The sequence below is a fragment of the Macadamia integrifolia genome, unplaced genomic scaffold, assembly GCF_013358625.1.
Source record: "Macadamia integrifolia cultivar HAES 741 unplaced genomic scaffold, SCU_Mint_v3 scaffold2151, whole genome shotgun sequence".
NCBI classification, from domain to species: domain Eukaryota; kingdom Viridiplantae; phylum Streptophyta; class Magnoliopsida; order Proteales; family Proteaceae; genus Macadamia; species Macadamia integrifolia.
Window position 1 is genome coordinate 24,478 of NW_024868542.1, and position 17,031 is coordinate 41,508.

The following is a 17,031-nucleotide window of genomic DNA, read 5'->3' on the forward strand; positions in this document are numbered from 1 at the left end:
CATCAAAAAGATTCTTAAAACCTGAAAAATCGATTCACCATCTCCATTGTCACCGACAAACTCCAGCCGCCAAACCTAGAAGTCTTGCAGATTTAGCCATTGGACCTTCTTCCTTTTTTTTTTTTTCTTTTTAATTCACTATTCATGATGAATACTGTGATGGCACGGTTACGGTGAACAGTGTCATTGTTTATGGTGAATAGTGCCACTGTTCACGTGAACAATGTCGTACTGTTCATGATTATTTTTTTTTTTTGGTCAAATCGCTGCATAAAGGTTTGAAAATTAAAAAAAAAATTTTTTTTTTTTTTTAAATGAAATTCAATGATCATATAATGCATGAATACTATTAAAAACATTGAAAGTCCCCCTTCGGTAGGGAGGCTCTAATACCACTACAAGAAAGTATCTGCAGAAGCGATTCGAATCGTCCTACCTGTAAGGTCGACCATCCAATAAATAATTAATACAAGAGTTTCGATCATTACTTGAAACTCCACAAGTGCAGAGCCTCCATGTGATCCCTTTCATAGTGAGTCATTTCCACACATACAACTTTGCGTTCTCTTGGATCCAAGCTTCTCCACAATAATCAGGATTTTCATAAAACCTTGATTATCATACTTGATCACTCAAAGAGTAAGAGAGAGATGGAAAAGCCGTTTTTTTGAGGAGGGTGAGAACCGTGAGAACTATTTTCTCATTTTTTTCATGTTGTTTTGGTTAGTCAATCTCATGTATTATTGGCCTAATCAGAATCCCCTATTAGTTAGTGTTTTTAGTAACATCCAACTAAGTAATGAGTCTCTTGTTAGGAGCCAACAACTAAACCAAAACCAATCTTATCATAAGAAATAAGATCAAATTTATTATGAAAATAAATAATATAAAATTATTTTTCCTACGAATAAGAAAATAAATAATATAAAATTATTTTTCCTACGAATAAGAAAATAAATAATATAAAATTATTTTTTTTAACACTTAGACCTAGAAGAATTGGGGATTTGCATTGACTGTATCAAGGGGAAGATGACAATCTCTAGGAAGAATGAAGCCTTTTACAGTGTTGGAGTGTAGATCTCATACACACGAACAATTGTGATCCTTTTTCAACACTAACACTAAATGGTCAACGTTATGTTATTTCATAACAAAAAAAAAAAAAAAATCATAGCAAAAATCTGAGTAATTATTGCCCTTACTTGAGTATGGGTCATCAAAATCTGTCAAAGCAAGAGCAATAGTCAAAGTGGTTTTCTTTTCAAGAAGGGCTACATTGTGCCAGACCATGTATTAAGGACTCAAATAATTAATAACCTTATATTTTGGTCTTTTCAGTATAATACAATTTTTCTTTCAAGCAGAATAAATCTTCTTGTTTCACAATGTAGTCTAAAGACAGGATCTGGCTCCTTTCCATAGAGTCCAGAGACTAGAGAGTGATCCCATGGTTAGGAGGAGCCTGACACATGTCCCGAGGTCACCCTTAGCTGTGGGATCACTTTCTGGTCCTTGAGCTCTATGGAGAGGTATCCTATCTCTAAAGACGTGTTAGACAATAACAACTCTTTGAAAATGACATGATAGTAAGTTGGTTTCAAATTATTTTGAGATCAAATTGTTATTCTAATTCAAAAAACTTTAGGAACAAAGTAAGCGTCTCTCAAAAGGTCACATGTTATAAATTGTCATCCAGATAATCTCAATATTCAAATAAAATCTCCAGTTGGACCATTAGATGGAAATGAATAAAGGATTTTTCCCTAACAATATCTGGGGTAATTACTAGCCCGGTCTAGGCTATTTTCAGCACGGCCTAATAGGAACTTCAATTTGGGCCTCAAAACAATGGGCTGGGCCCCGTCTAGGCAGGCTTCTCTGGAATGTTCTTACCTGGGAAATCAAGGAGTAGTAGTACAAATATATTTTAAGCAATTCCAGCAGAAGAGCCAACAGGAAAAACTGACGAGTACACATTACCCTTACTACTCTGTCATCTTCCGCTGTTTCCGTGAAGAAATGATGTGGGAAGCGGAGGCCTGGTACGAAGAAGCGGAGGAGGAAGAAGAAGAAGAAGCAGAACAAGATGATACCTACGTTGATTTCGATTTCTTTTCCCTCTTATCCAAAACGAAGGTAATCATCGCTCCTTCGTCTGCTTCTTCCGAATAATATATATGATTGAATCTCAGCACGTGTTCCGCTATTCCGTTCTCTACTGGTTTCCCTACTTTGTTTTTTCACTGTTTCGGGTACAGAAGTAGCTTAGCCTTTTCTAGGGAAAGTTTGCAAATTTTTTTCGGGATTTTTTTTTGTAAGCTCCAGAATGAGCTGGATTTCTGGTTATTCTGGTTGGAAGATGAGGGGTTTTACTGCCAGGTTTTTTTTTCTTGGAATCTATGGGATTGCGTTGATGGAGTTGTTTGTGATGGAAACATGATGGTTCGCAACCAGTCTTTAATGGGGAAATTTCACATTTCTTTTTCTGTAATAATTGAGATGGGTCATGGATACTTTGGCAAGGTAGTTGGACAGAATCATGGACTGTTTTTGTTGTGGTGAGGCTTTCCATAATTGCATTGATGGTGAACTGAAATGCTATGAGAACCAGAATTAGATGCTTTTCATTTCTTAAGGTTGCCAAGCTCTTCTAAAGTATATCAGTTGGCTGTAGAGATACCGGAATTGATGATATTGCCCAAAGTTGTATTGATGTGAGGAACTCAGGAAGTCATGCTTCACAGTTGGATTGAGTCACAATTCAACAAAAGGCTTGGGCCAACTAATTTGGATTGGTTACTTATTGTTTGTCCATCGTACCATCTATAGCCTTACCTTGTGTTAATCATAAGGTATCATGTCTGTCCTTGCTATTTGACCCAAGTCCTTGTTGCTTTTCCCTATGTCTCATAGAACCTGCCACTTGCATCATTCACTCCCGACAAGTGCTTTCTTTAGTCCTCATTGGATATAAAACCTTCTGTGCCATTTTTACTGCAGTATGAAGAAGAATTATTGTAGTAGGTTCCAATGAGGAAGAAATGAGGTCACTTATTGGTTTCTTGTCATATATCCATCTGAGTAGTCAATCAGTTACCATAGAGGTTCACTCAAGTGGCAGCATATATCGGATGATATATATATTGAGAGATTTCAGTGGAGGCTAATAAATCTTAGAAGAAAGGTAAATCATCTTGCTAGTACAGTGCATATCTCCTTTCTATTGTCCAGGCCTTGTTAATCCATTATGAGATAAATGAGCCAATGGTAACATGGAGAGGGAATACTTATCTACGGCCTGTGGTATCTATTTTGAGCAATCACTTTAAAGGTCAATGAATCAGAAAAGGAGTTACCAAAAAAAAAAAAAAAAATCAGAAAAGGGAACATCCTCTGCATCCCTTTAACAAAATAAGCTGAAAACAAGAATAAAGCATCCTTTGGTAAAATGATTGATTGTCAGGGTGCTATCCTATACCACCCACACAAGCAAACGACTGCACCATTTCCACCATGAGAGATGAAGGTTCTAATTAATCCAGTTTAGCAAATTGGATTGCTGTTATGGAAGAGATTTGGAATTGGAATGTGCTAGGATATGACAATTAGTATGGAGAACCTGGCCTTGGAAGGAGAAGAAGTGGGTGTGAAGTTGTGCAACTCAAACCAACTTCAGGCTTAAATGTGAACTATAATGTGGAAGGACATGAGAATAATCATCAAGTCTGGGTTAATTTTTCCTTTTATTTACTTGTGCATTGAGGATTTAAACCCTTTCTGCTGTCATGTCTATCTTACCTCTTGAAAGAAATTATTCTTTTTTCTTAGGGCCTATTGTCACAATTTGACATCTAAGTTTGTATTATATCTTGGGGTAACTATTTTTTTAATCTTTGTAGCTTCCTGTTCTGATCTTCATTTGTTTAGGATTACTATAAAATATTGGAAGTGGACTATAACGCGACAGAGGACACCATAAGGTCCAACTATATTCGTCTTGCATTGGTGCGTACATTATGTAGCTTCCATAAAAACAGGGTTACTGCCTACAATATTATTGTGTCCACTTCTATAAGTATTAGATGTACCTTTTTTTTTTTTTTTCTGAAGCTCATGGCTTTTCAGTGTTTCTTACAAGGTGAACTGCTTATTCTTCTTCTGACACTTTGGTTTGATTTGTTAAGCAATGGCATCCAGATAAGCGGAAAGATGAGAACAGTGCAACATCAAGATTTCAAGAGATAAATGAAGCTTACGAGGGTCAGTATGTGCTTCTCCCCCCCCCTTCCCTTTTTAAAATTTAATTCTCTATTTCATAGTTTTTTTTTTAAGCCTCGGAACTTGAGGACCTTGGCAGCTCTCTCAAAATTTGTTACACCAAACATGATTGAGATAATACATCTCAATGTTGAAGAAGATTTTTTTTTAATAGGATGTTAGTGGTTATTGAGCAATGTTGTCTTTGCATAAATTCTTGCATTACAACATATCTGTAATATTGTAAATTATTCATAATTGGCATTCATTAAAAAAAGTGCAATTGAAAATAAATTAATCTATTCTTTCTGATTGTTAGGGCCAGTCTGCCAGATACCAAAGTGAGCTGTTACTGGTTGGATATGGTCTAGTTGCTTATCAACTCCACCTATTGTTTGTGTACTCTTATTTCTTTCCCAGTGCTGTCTAAGCATGAGGAAACAATCTGTTTCCTATTCCTCGCCAGCCAAAGTTGATGCAGATTAGAAGCACAAAAGGAGGAAGTGCCACAGGCCAACAAACCAGCAGCAGATCAGCAGGCCTTGGGCTATATTGGCTGGATGAGAACTGGTCCACTTCGATTCCCAGATATGTTGAAACATTTCCAGTTTCCTTTCAGATTCTGTTCTGATCTCAGATTCCAGATCACAGCTGGAATCTTATCAGACATTCCAGGTTCCTTCCAGATCTGTTTCCGATTTCAGGTTCCAGATCACAGCTGGATTCTTATCTTATCAGTAGTCAAATCATTGGATCTTCTAGCAGTATATTTTTATGTGATTTTCTGTCTCTGGTTGCCAAGTTGGAGTTATGGAGGTCATCAACATTGTAATCAATAGGTCTTAAGATAAGTAGAATGAAGACGGAGTATATGGTGTGTAACTTTATTTACATGAGGAAGGATAATGAGGTGGTAAAAATTGATGAGAGGGAGGTTCCAAAAATGATTATTTTAGGTATCTAGGTTTTCTCATATATAAAGAAAGTGATACAGAGTATGGTGTTTCACAAAGAATTAAACTAGGATGGATGAAGTGGAGAGGAGCATCTGGAGTGTTGTGTGATCGATGTATTCTTTTAAAACTTAAAGGAAAATTTTATATGACAGTCAATATGACCCCGGCTATGATGTATGGTGCAGAATGTTGGGCAATTAAAAAGCATCATGTAGATAAACTTATTTTAGCGGAGATGAGATGTTGAGATGGATGAGTGGTAAAACTAGGAAGGATCAATTAAGGAATAATCATATTAGAGCTGATTTGGGAGCAGCTTCGATGCATGATAAGTTATAAGAAAATCATTTGAGGTGGCATGGCCATATTTAATGGAGGCCTTTGGATGCTCCAGTACAACAGAGTGATTTGATTCAGATTGAAGGAACTAAAAGAACGAACTAGGGGGCAACCCAAAATGGCCTTAGGAGAAGACATGCATAGCTTAGGCCTTGTATCTAGTATGACATCGAATAGAGCTGATTGGAGGACAAGGATCCATTTTACCAACCCTTTAGTTGGGATTAGGCTGAGTAGTTGTTGTCTTATTGTAATTGTTATCTTTAAATAGGCTTGTTAGTTAATTCCAGTCCTGATTTGGGATGTATTTCTTTATTATTCAAACTTTGCAAATCAGTTTAGGCCTCTTCCCTAGCCTGCTCGATTGGAAGACGATTGAATCAGTTTTTTTTTCCATATCTGATCAGATTTTATTTTTACATTATTTTAGTCAATTCTGGTTGGATGAAAGGACTAGGAACTAGGCTCTATATATACATTTAAGGCCTCCATGCCATCCCATCAATTTGAAGACAAAATTATCTGTTTTCCTGAATTTTGTGTTGTGGATTTGGTGCTACCCCGGTGGATTCAGGGGGTTATTAGTGGATTCTAAGTGAAAACTAAGGTGGAATCAATAGTGGAAGAGTGGGTTCTCTTCAAGCTATAGTGGATTCCTAGCATAGGGTTTAGGTGGGTTCCGAACATGTTTATAATTTTATCTTTCTCCTACCTCTCTGTGATGTAGGTGCATAACCGTGGACCAATCCAAACCCGTATGGGTATCCAGATGGAGATAATTGTATCCAATTTGGAGTCAAAACTATTAGGAATATTTTTTTTTACTTCCATTTTGGGGAATATTTGTAATCTTGTATTCAGGTAGTTATTAGGCTAAGTAGGGACTTACCAATTTGAGCTTTATTGTGTTAGATTAGATCTTAGGAAGTAATTAGGAGAATTCATTTGATTTCAGTATTAGACTTTAATTAGGAAGTTTTAATTTGGTTTTCTTATAAATAAGCTTGTAACCCTATTCATTGAGCTAAGTTTTGAAGAATGGATTAAATAAATGTTTATGGTGCCGGATAGGTGCATAATCATAGTCATATGATCTATTCCCTCCCCCATTGTGCGATCTCTCTCTCTCTCTCTCTCTCTCTCTCTCTCTCTCTCTCTCTCTCTCTCTCTCTTCCTACCTTCTTCTTCTTTTAGTTATCTTGCTTTCCCCTCTGACTCTCTCTATTGCCGGTGCTCTGTTTTGGACAATAGAACAGTCGCCTCTGTTAGGAACTTAGGATTCCATCTCCCACTTGATGCGGATCTGGATTCGGATTCCAAAACCATAATCGGATTGCTTATAGGGCCAGTCCAAGTGTTAGGTAACTCAAATCAAAGAACTAATAGAAGAACAGTAAATAAACTCAAGTTTCAAAGGAGGTGGAAACTCTGTAATTAGATGGAAGTTATATAAGAATGTCAAACTTGTAAATACTGCAATTCAACCCAATTAAGAAACAATGAATAACGTATGGTGGGAGAGGTATAATCCGGAATTAAACTTAGACAAAGGATAGTGGGGTATAAACAAAAAAGAAAGGGGTAATATGGGAAAGTGGAGATAGAAATATCAAATCCAAGAGAAGGGGGTTTGTCTTCAACCTCCCGATTCTGAGACAAGGCGGAAACCAGTGAGGCTTCAGAGGACAGATCTCCTTCAATGTTTATCGATTAGGGCTGACATTTCATGCGTATGATCGCGTCTCCGTCTCTATTAAACCCTCTAAAACAAAAAAAAAACCCGACAGATCAGGTATTACCTCAATACTAAGCTCCTGAAATCACAAGCGCGGCAGATATAGATCTGGGTGGGTTTGCAGGTTAATCTCTGACAGCAAAGGTCACTTTCAGGCCTAAGATTCAAGGGTTAGAGTCGCCCAAGGGAGGGAAAACTTCGACCAAAACCTCAGCCTAAGCAAGTCAAACACAAAGGAGATCGATGAGCTTGTGTAGGGCTGCAACTGTTGCTAGAAACAAGGTAGTTCTTGGTAAAGGGAAAATACTACAGGAAAATAAGAAGAATTAGAAAGAAGAAGAAGATCAAAGAAGGAGGTAGGGATATGCAAGCCTCACGGAAGCCATGGTTTCAAGTCAAAAGTTTCAATGATTTCAATTCTTTAAAAATCCAGCCCCATCGTTGGGTACAAAACTCTATTTAAAGACTTAGAAATAACCTACTTTCTTATTTAAAACTGAAACAAATATGGAATCCAAATCACATAAAACTTGACTCCCAAGCTATTTAAGAAAAAAGAAGTAAATCATACTAAAAAAAGTAACTAAATATCCTTTGCCCAACTGCATTAGTCCTCCCAATCTTAAAAGAACTCAACTTGGTCGAGTTAGGCCATGCTCCCAAGATACCCTTGTAAATCGTTTGTCGATGAGGTGGCACGTATTTCGAAGCAGATGATGGGAACATAACTCTTAAGAGGTGGGAGAGTAGACTGATGTGGCACGGGAGCAGGAGATTGTCGCGGACATGGCATGTTCGATAACCCGTGTGGCGCCATTAAGTATGTACGGCCTCCTTGCCTCATTTTCATGGTGTTCCGTGCATCATCTTAGAGAATACTAGCATGTCGTCCTAGAAGAATGTCTCAGTGCACTAATGGGGTGACTAAGCAAGGCACATGGTATTGGAGCAGCCCAAATTGTAAATGTACTCAAACAATTGCAGTAGCCTCTTCTCGAGTTGTGGGTCTAAAACCTTGCACACGATTCTTCTTGAAAAGTTGCTTTTGCGGAAGGTTGTGTGCTTAAACAATTTCAACAGAGATAAAGTTTGCTTCTGCCCCGGCATCAACAATTGTATGAATATCAGCAAAACCTGAATTGTGTAGAAAAGTACTCGTTTGTCTGAAGAGTGGAGCTTTGTCAACTAGTTTGTTGGAAAATGATGTAAAACTAGTTGAGTGAGCTTCAACTCGATGTAAGATTAGTAGAGTGAGCTTCAACTTCATCATCATAATTGAGAGCATCAAGATCGAAGGAATAAGGAAATAAGTCAGGATCAACATAATCATTCTTGTATGTCGGTTGCTTCTCTGCTACATTCACCAAACAAGTGCAATTGTTGGCGTTAGTGACCTTTTTTGCCACAATTATGACATTTGATGTTCTTCATCCAATCATTATCTTTGCTGATTCAGGCTTCTTTTCCTCTATATGTGGTAGAGGTCTATAAACCAAAAGAGTCTAGATCATACTCTTCCAATAAACGGATTTTTCTTTAGCTGTCTTGGCATAAACTGCTGCCACATTAACGGAACTGAAATCGGAATTATCCAATTCTAGTCTGATCTTAATACTCAACCCACTGATATACCTCATTACCTGTTGTTGGTCTGTTTCCTGAAGTCGGCATCTTGAAGATAGTTTTCGAACTCGATGGTGTAGGTATCTGCATCTTTGTTGCCTTGTTGAAAATTAAGCAATTTATGAAACATCGCCTTCTCGTAATTAGGAGGAAAAAATTTCTCTATCAGAATTTGCTTCATAACCTCCCAATTTGTACTAGGTCCAAGTTTCCTGACAAACCTGGAGTGCAGTATATCATCCCACCATGAACATGCGTACCCGATAAACTTGGTGAAGATGAGTTCACACTTCTCGTCTAGAAGGGATTTATAAGCAAAAATTCTTCTCACTTTGGTAAGCCAGTCAAGATATTCTTCGGGTCCCTTTTCACCACTGAACTCTGGAACCTCAACTTTGATGCCATAATTTCTGTCAGAAAATTTATGAGTAACATTTTGGGGTATAACTGGGTCACGTTGCTGCCCGTGAGATGTATCTTTGATTCGTAGAGCATGAAACTGAGGAGGTGGTGTAGATGGTCCTTCATCAGCTCACTTTTCGAACCTCTCCATAAATGCAAGAATTTTAGTGAGAGAACCTTGAGTCTCGTCCATAAAATTGCCATATTTTGCTTCATTCTTGTCAAGCCTAGCATCAATGTTCTGTTGATTCTCACGCAGTACTTGTTGACCCTTAGCTAACTCGCGATACAATTTTTGTAACTCAGCATTCGTGACATGACCTACCATGATTTCAGATAACTTAATGTAAAGCTAGTTGACTTGTCAAACTAGCTCACAATTGCAGGATTTTTTTAATCAAAGAACAACCATAAACCAGCCCAACAATTGCACAGGAAATCAGACTATAAAGAATTATAGACAAAGCTACAAAGGTATCGATCTCAATTAACTAGGGCTTCTTTGGTCAGATCAGTAGGTGACCAAATAGAGACTATCAAGGACTGAAATGAGCTTCGCATAACCCATCAGACATGTACCATATCACAGGAGATCACTGGAGTCAGAATAGGCTAAGAAACACCTATCGATTTCAGGTATAGGCTGAGAAAAACACTAAAGACAATCTGGGAGATTTTCAAGATCTCTCAGATGGCTGGTCTGAATGACCAGATCTTCTGGTCGAGTGGAGGCCCAGATGAGAGGGAGACTCGATTCAAGTTTCAGCCAATTCTGGTTGCTGAAACTGCTTCAGGGGACCAGCAACTAAAATAGGAACTTCTGAAATTCTGGGCAGAACTGAAGCTATGAGTGTATCGATTACCTGTGGAAACCTTGGCAGATCAGCAGCTCTTGGATGGTTGAGAAGAGAAGAAGAAGAAGTAAGGAGAAGGACCTCTCGGGCTTCACATCGCAGAGTCACTGGATCACACACCAGTCTATCCACTTTGATCAAACACAAAGCAAGTTGGCAGCAGAGAAATAGCAGCTGCAGCAGCAAATTTTGTTTTGTAAAAGTCGTGGGAGCTTTAAGAGCCTCCTCATCTTTATTTATAATTACAAATGGAGGAGGGAATACAACCTAGCAATTGGAAGGTTCCAAAATAGGAAACCCCACAATTGATTGCCTATTACATAAGTTTTCAAAATCTGAAAATAGAAACAAACTAAAAAAGGAAACTGATGACTTGACTCAGATACTGACTTAACTCCTAAGAAATAACAAAGACTACCAACTTAAATTGAACCCAACTAAAAACGAAACTAATGAAAAAGGAAACAAACTAGTTAATCCTGTATGCAGCCTTAATACCCCCAGTTTAGACCCATAAAAGTGGTACATTATACTCAAAACCGCATATACTGAACCAGGCTTATTCCTAATAAAACAAGCCTAGTTTGGTGAAGAATCTGCATCACTTCAATCCTTTTTTCCCCCTTCATATTTTGGGTATTGGATCCTCACCTTAGGGCAACCTGAATCTTGTGTTTCTTTCCCTTAATTTCATCCCTCCTGTGAGATATCCATCTGGGTCTGTATCTGAACCAGCAACTCCCACTGGTTCTTGTTTCAGCAAAGCTCTATTAGTCTTAAGACTGTTGAATCAATTGACTTTGTTGCTGGAATTCATAAGGCTGTGGGTCAGAAGCCATATCCTGAAGTTTCGAATCCTTGGAGGTTGAATAAGTGAGTTCTTTGCTCGAAACCAATTCTGGTTCTTCTGCTTCTTTCTTGGGCTGGGGGATAGAAGAGAGTCTACCAAACCTTTCCACGATTCCATAGCCCCTTCTTTCATTCTTCTGGTTACCCATAACATCATCCCTCAGTCCTCCACTAAATTACACCCTGCCATTAAGGTCTGCCTATTCCTAGTTTACCCGTAGCAAATAAATCAAAACCATTTTTAGGCCTTTTCTTCTTTTATTCGTTTTTGAACCCTTTCAGATTCAGATTTTTTACAGAATTGCCACCACATCTTTATATTTGGTTCTCAATTGTTTGAATGGGCCCATAAATGATCCAATTCCTATTTTGGAACCCAGATCCACATCACTCTGGCAGAAATCAAAAGTTAGATCTAATCATGGTCATATCCAGCGGCTACTTTGTTTTCCATTATTATTCTGATCTGTTAACTGGTTGCAATACCTGTGATATACCTGGTCAGTTTACTCTCTGATTGTGCATATAGTTTCTGTTGGTTGGTTCTCTGATAGTCTAATCTTGTTTCCTGATTTCTCTGATCAATTAGCTCAGTTCCTGCACTGCTATCACAAATCCTAGTGATAGTTGGATTCTTCAGAAATGAACTATTTTGATTTCCGATTCAAACCAGATTTTGCAGGCTTGTTCTATCTGCAGAACATATCCGTTGGTTACATTTTCAGACCTACTTGATCTGAATTTCTGAATTTATTATCTTTTCTTTTATTCTGGTTCTTATTCCTACAACCTGTGATCCTCTTCAAGCTAATTTTCTGCTGTATTTTCCTGGCTCGAAGTTAGTTTACATTAAAGTACTCTTCCATGATCCAGTGTGCAACTCTGGAATTTGTATTGATAAATCATTGGTAGTGATGTACTTCTTCAAAATCTCTCTTATTCTTATATTCCATTTTAATTGTTTTTCTTTTTATGAATATTCTATGAGATATATTTCGTTTTCCCCATAGATTCAGGATAAGGTGATTTGGAACTGGGGCTCCGATTCAATGTTTAGCTTTTGGTTTGCAAAGGTGGGATTTGAGTCCCTTTATGATTCTACAATTGGATTTTAATAAAAAATTGAGTAATTAGTAGCACCGATGTAGAGGGAGGAAAATGGGGGGAGAGGGAAGAAATTGGAGATGATGATGATATATTAATATAAGTATATACCAATGCAACTTATTGATATGTTATTTAAATATCTAATGATAGTATTAAACTAATAATAATAAAATTAACCTGATGCAGGCAAGGGCTATCAATCTGATCGATTAGGCTTGATCAAGTCTAAATTTGAAGTCCCAATGGGTTATGTGGGTTATGGGCTATGCATTCTTGGGTGTACTGTTGTAATGGGCCAGTTCTATAAGCCCACATGAAGGTGTAGTCAGATTTTTTGGTTTCGGTTTCTATCCTTTGAGTTTCTTAACTTGTAGGTTAATTTCTATTTTCAGTCCAAGTAATTTCTAGGCATTTCAATTTCTGTTATAAGGTTCTAGAAGTTTGATGGCAGGTCTGTTAGAATGGTTTCTAGTTATTTCTAGGCTAGTTTCTAATTCTGATCCACAAGTAGTTTTGGGAATTTTTGTACGTGGTCAAAGTAACAAGGCCCTTCACTGTGAAGCACAGGCTTTTTTCCCCTATAAATAGGGGTCGGTCCTTCATTGTTAAGCACGGTTTTTTATTAGTGAAATATTACTGCTGTTCGCGATTCAGTGTGGATTCACTGTGGTGTGAGAACTGAATTTCTCCTGTGAATTTTGGGTAGGGAATGTTCCTGTCCATTGATTGTTGGATTCCTAATTATACAGTTCAATAATTGGCCCATTCCAACTCCCGTGGATACCCTGTTTTAAAGCCGAATTTTCAGCTACCTACAATCTATTATATGTCTCTCAACTCTGCCCTGTTTACCCTCAAATTTGAACCATAATCCTCCTAAACCATTCCCTGTCAGACACTACCAGCAAACCCTAACTTCTGAACCTTAAACATACCCAGATCACCACTATTCTCTGTACTGGCAGCAATCATTCCATAGCCCATTGCACTCTGATGTGAAGTTTTCCCCAGCCTTTTTTTCCACAGATTGGCCCTTCCAATACCACCACTTGACTGGAGTTTCAGCCATCTCATCTCTGGATGATTAGATATCAGAAATGTATTACATGTGTACATTATTCTAGCTCTTATTCTAGTTCCTTAATTTTAGACCTAATGGCTAATTCTTTCATTAGGGTTAGGGTTTGGGGCTGCCACCTCACCACTTAGTTGGATTCCAAATTTTCTGACACCTTGTCCATGTCACTCTTGACTTGTGCTAAGTTTTGGGCCTAGAGCATTACTCCACATGGAAAATCAACAGGTTAAGATTTGGAAGGAATCAGGATCTGGATCAGCCTGGATCGGTCAAGAATAGGCCAAAGATATGCCCCAACCCTAGATATCCAATATGGATCAACTGATCCGGATCGGCCGATGGTTGGGAAAACGGTTCAACACAGGTGAGCCATATGATTGAGTTTGACTTGGAAACTTGGCCAATCTGCATGGTGCTGGTTCTATCCAATGGTTAATTGGGGAGGCTCCCAATAAATTGCGCTATGCTCTGAGTCAATTGCCTGTTCCAAAGCATTGTCGTCAATATGTGGTTAATTGTATCTGCTTCTAGCAAAAGCAAAATCTTGCTGGGATTTTCAATATTGATTTGATCTATTCTGAAGAATTATATAGATAAGTTGTGTATAACAAAGATGAAGATATTGAGATGGATGTGAGGCAAAATTAGGAAGGGTAAAGTAAGGAATGACCATATTGGGGCAGATTTAGGAGTTGAACTGATTCATGATAAGTTCCGAGAAAGCCATTTGAGGTAGCATGGCCATGTCCAATGGAGGCCTTGGATGAACTAGTAAGGAGTGATTTGATTCAGATTGAAGGAACTCAAAGAGATAGGGGCAGGCTGAAAATAACCATAAGGAACAAAGCTACGAGCAAGAGCTATAATAAAAATGTTTACCTCATCCTTCTGTAAAGGGAAGCACAAGGCTCATGGGCAACTCATACGTGAAGGGTTAAAAACCAACCTCGTTTTCTATAAGCAAACTTTGAGACTATACGAACAAGAAGTAGATCTAGGAGAAATAGTGAGGAAAGACGTGCATAGTTTAGGTCCTATACTAGGTATGACCTCGAATAAAGCTGATTGGAGGACAGGGATCCATTTAGCGAACCCCATTTATGTTGGTTTTACCGAGGAGTTAGTGTTTCCATTCGTTTTACTATTACAATTCTTATTATTCGTTTTACTATTACAATTCTTATTTTGCCCTTGCACGGATTCATGTAGCCGACCCCATTTAGTTGGGATAAGGCTGAATTGTTGTATTTTGATTTATATTTTTCCTTGTTTGTTTGTGCCTATGGTTTCGTCTTAACCCCCCCCCCCCCCCCGGGCGGCGGAAACAAAATAAAATAAAAAAAGAAACATGACTGGTAACATGAATTCAAAAGAAAAAATTCATCTATATCAGGTCATTTGTGGATGGATTGACTGCAGCAAAAATTTCTGAACCAGATATGTTTGTTTCCTTCCTTTTAAACAGTTCTAAGTGATCCCATCAAAAGGGCAGAGTACGACAGAAAAGGAATGCGGTTTGCTGATGACTACAATCTCATTGTGAGAAAAATTCTCCAATCTCTTTATTGGGCCCTTTAATGCTGCTTCTTTATTCATCTTCGTCTAGATTAAGCTGTTGTTTTGATGTGTAGGATTACCTTAACCGATACAAGGGCCTAATCTTAACATGCAATGGCCTTGGGATCCGGCATTCAATCTGGTGAAGTAAAGAAAGCATGAATAGAGATCCACTGTGAAGAAATCTTGAAATGTTGAGGCAAGAAAGATGTATTTTGATAGAGGCTGAAACAGGTTATAGGGTAATTGTAGGGACTTAAAACTGTATGGCAGTTAAACTGACTTTCGGATGTATATAGAGGCCATAGACTAATCTTTTTTTTTTTTTTTGGTGCAGCCATAGACTAATCTGTACCTTCGATCATGTAGTTACTTGAGTCCCCCCCACCCCCGCGCCCCACCCACCACCCACCACCCCAAAAAAAAAAAAGAAAAGAGAAAAAAAAGCCCATCCCCACCATACTTTTTTCCGGAAACTTTTATATCTTTAATATCCTTCTTATAGTTCGTAATCTGTTCAACTACAATGGGTTTTTCATGTTTGAAGAGATTTTTACTAAAGAAACAAACATGAGCTTTCCATCTCTACAGTCTATGAAGCAGAGTACTTCATTTGGCTGGGTTGTAAGAGGTTTAGCCAAAGTGTTAATAAAAGGCAATCTGAGAGTGCAATCAGTGATAAATTGGAGAAGGCAGATGCAAGGACCAAAGTTGAAATACCCTCATTGGATACTTGGATTAGAGCCAACAAATTAGTTGGATTCTCCATATCCTTCGATTTGCGTAAGAAGATTTAACTCAAATCTTGTAACTTGCTTTGTTCCGATAAACATCCTCATAGGGCAGCCTCTTAAGCATTCAGAGGCCTCTCTGAATCTCCTTTCTCTGTACAGACCTCCAAGTATCACATCGAAGGTAATGGTATGAGTTCTGCATCCCTTCCCCTTCATCTCTTTTAGCAGCCGGAGAGCTTCATCAACTCTTCAAGCCCTACAGAAGCAGTTACTTGCACTTGTATAACCAACAGGCACTTGTATAACCAACAGCATCAGGTTCTAAATCGGAGAGTTTCTTATCTCATTGAAAACCTCTTGTGACCTCTTGTACTCTCCCTTCCTTGCATAACCCAGTCATCATAGCTGAGTAATTGAAGAGCTTGGCTGACATCCATTCTTCCTCATAAAATCCATTATCTATCTAGCACAATGACCTTCTTTCTTCGGCAGAAACTATTAATCAGGATATCAGTTGGATTGCAGTAGATTATGACTTGTCGACTAAACCTAATCCTCTCATTTGTATTCCTTCCACCCAAAATCAACCATGACATGCAACAAAACCACACTTGTACCAGAAACTGATTTACTGCAACCTCTTTATCTTCATTTGCAGTTACCCTGTTGTTATACACTGGGCATCTCATCTGAACCTCGTCAGGGAAATGCATCCACTGCCTGAATGTGTTCTGAGAAATGGACCATGGGTACTTCTGACTGCATCAACGGTAACAATACCAGGCCTCGACTATTACAAAAGTGTAATTCTACCCTAGTCATTCATCTGTATCTGGTTCAAAGGGTATAACAACTCATCCCTTTTTTTCTGCCGAAAAGGAAAACAAGCTAAAAATAATTCGTATGGCTTTTTTTAAGGTTAACAAAATCAAACGTTCACAACCACCTTACCTTAAAAGATTAGATAGCGGGAACTGAACCAGATTGTCTAGGTAAGACCCACAATTTCCAACAGCTTTGGAAACTGAAGTCAAATTTCTCAGCACAGGGGAGAAGTCCCACAATCAGACAGAATTTGCTCCTCCAACACCCCCAGAATCAACTATGCTATTCAACCAAATTATGACCTGTCACGAAGTCCAAATGAGGGTCTAATAGGCCCAAGAGAACTGAAATAATTTAAGGGCTACAAAGCTATTTTGATAGTTTCCAACTAAGCCACTGACTTGCTTTTATCTCCCGCAGAGAACTGTCAAACTTCTGCCAGTGAAGGGAAAATAATGATTTGAAAACGAGACCTTGAAGTCTGTTCATCGCCAGTATCCAATAGACTCCCCCCCCCCCCCCCCCCGGGCGTGGGCCCGGGCCCCAAAACCATCCAATGAAGAGGGAAAGGAAGCATGTTCCAAAATAATGCACTCCTCCACCCCCTAACCAGCAGAGCATCTATAGTTGCGATGAGGTTGCAAGATAAAAGCAAGGCAAAACCTTGAAGGTGAAAGGAAATGCAGCACCCAGAAACTAGTGGTATGCTTAT

General features: G+C 38.5%; 1 protein-coding gene across 1 annotated transcript; it reads left to right on the plus strand.

Annotated features, from left to right (window-relative positions):
• The first annotated feature begins 1,851 nt into the window (after positions 1–1,851).
• On the plus strand, positions 1,852–15,096 carry LOC122065909 (dnaJ homolog subfamily C member 7-like). The gene is made up of 5 exons (XM_042629730.1): positions 1,852–2,139; positions 3,931–4,008; positions 4,188–4,263; positions 14,669–14,742; positions 14,835–15,096. Exons 1-5 carry the CDS (start codon positions 1,852–1,854, stop codon positions 14,904–14,906), a joined length of 588 nt encoding a protein of 195 aa, XP_042485664.1. The 3' UTR covers positions 14,907–15,096.
• The last annotated feature ends 1,935 nt before the right edge of the window (positions 15,097–17,031 follow it).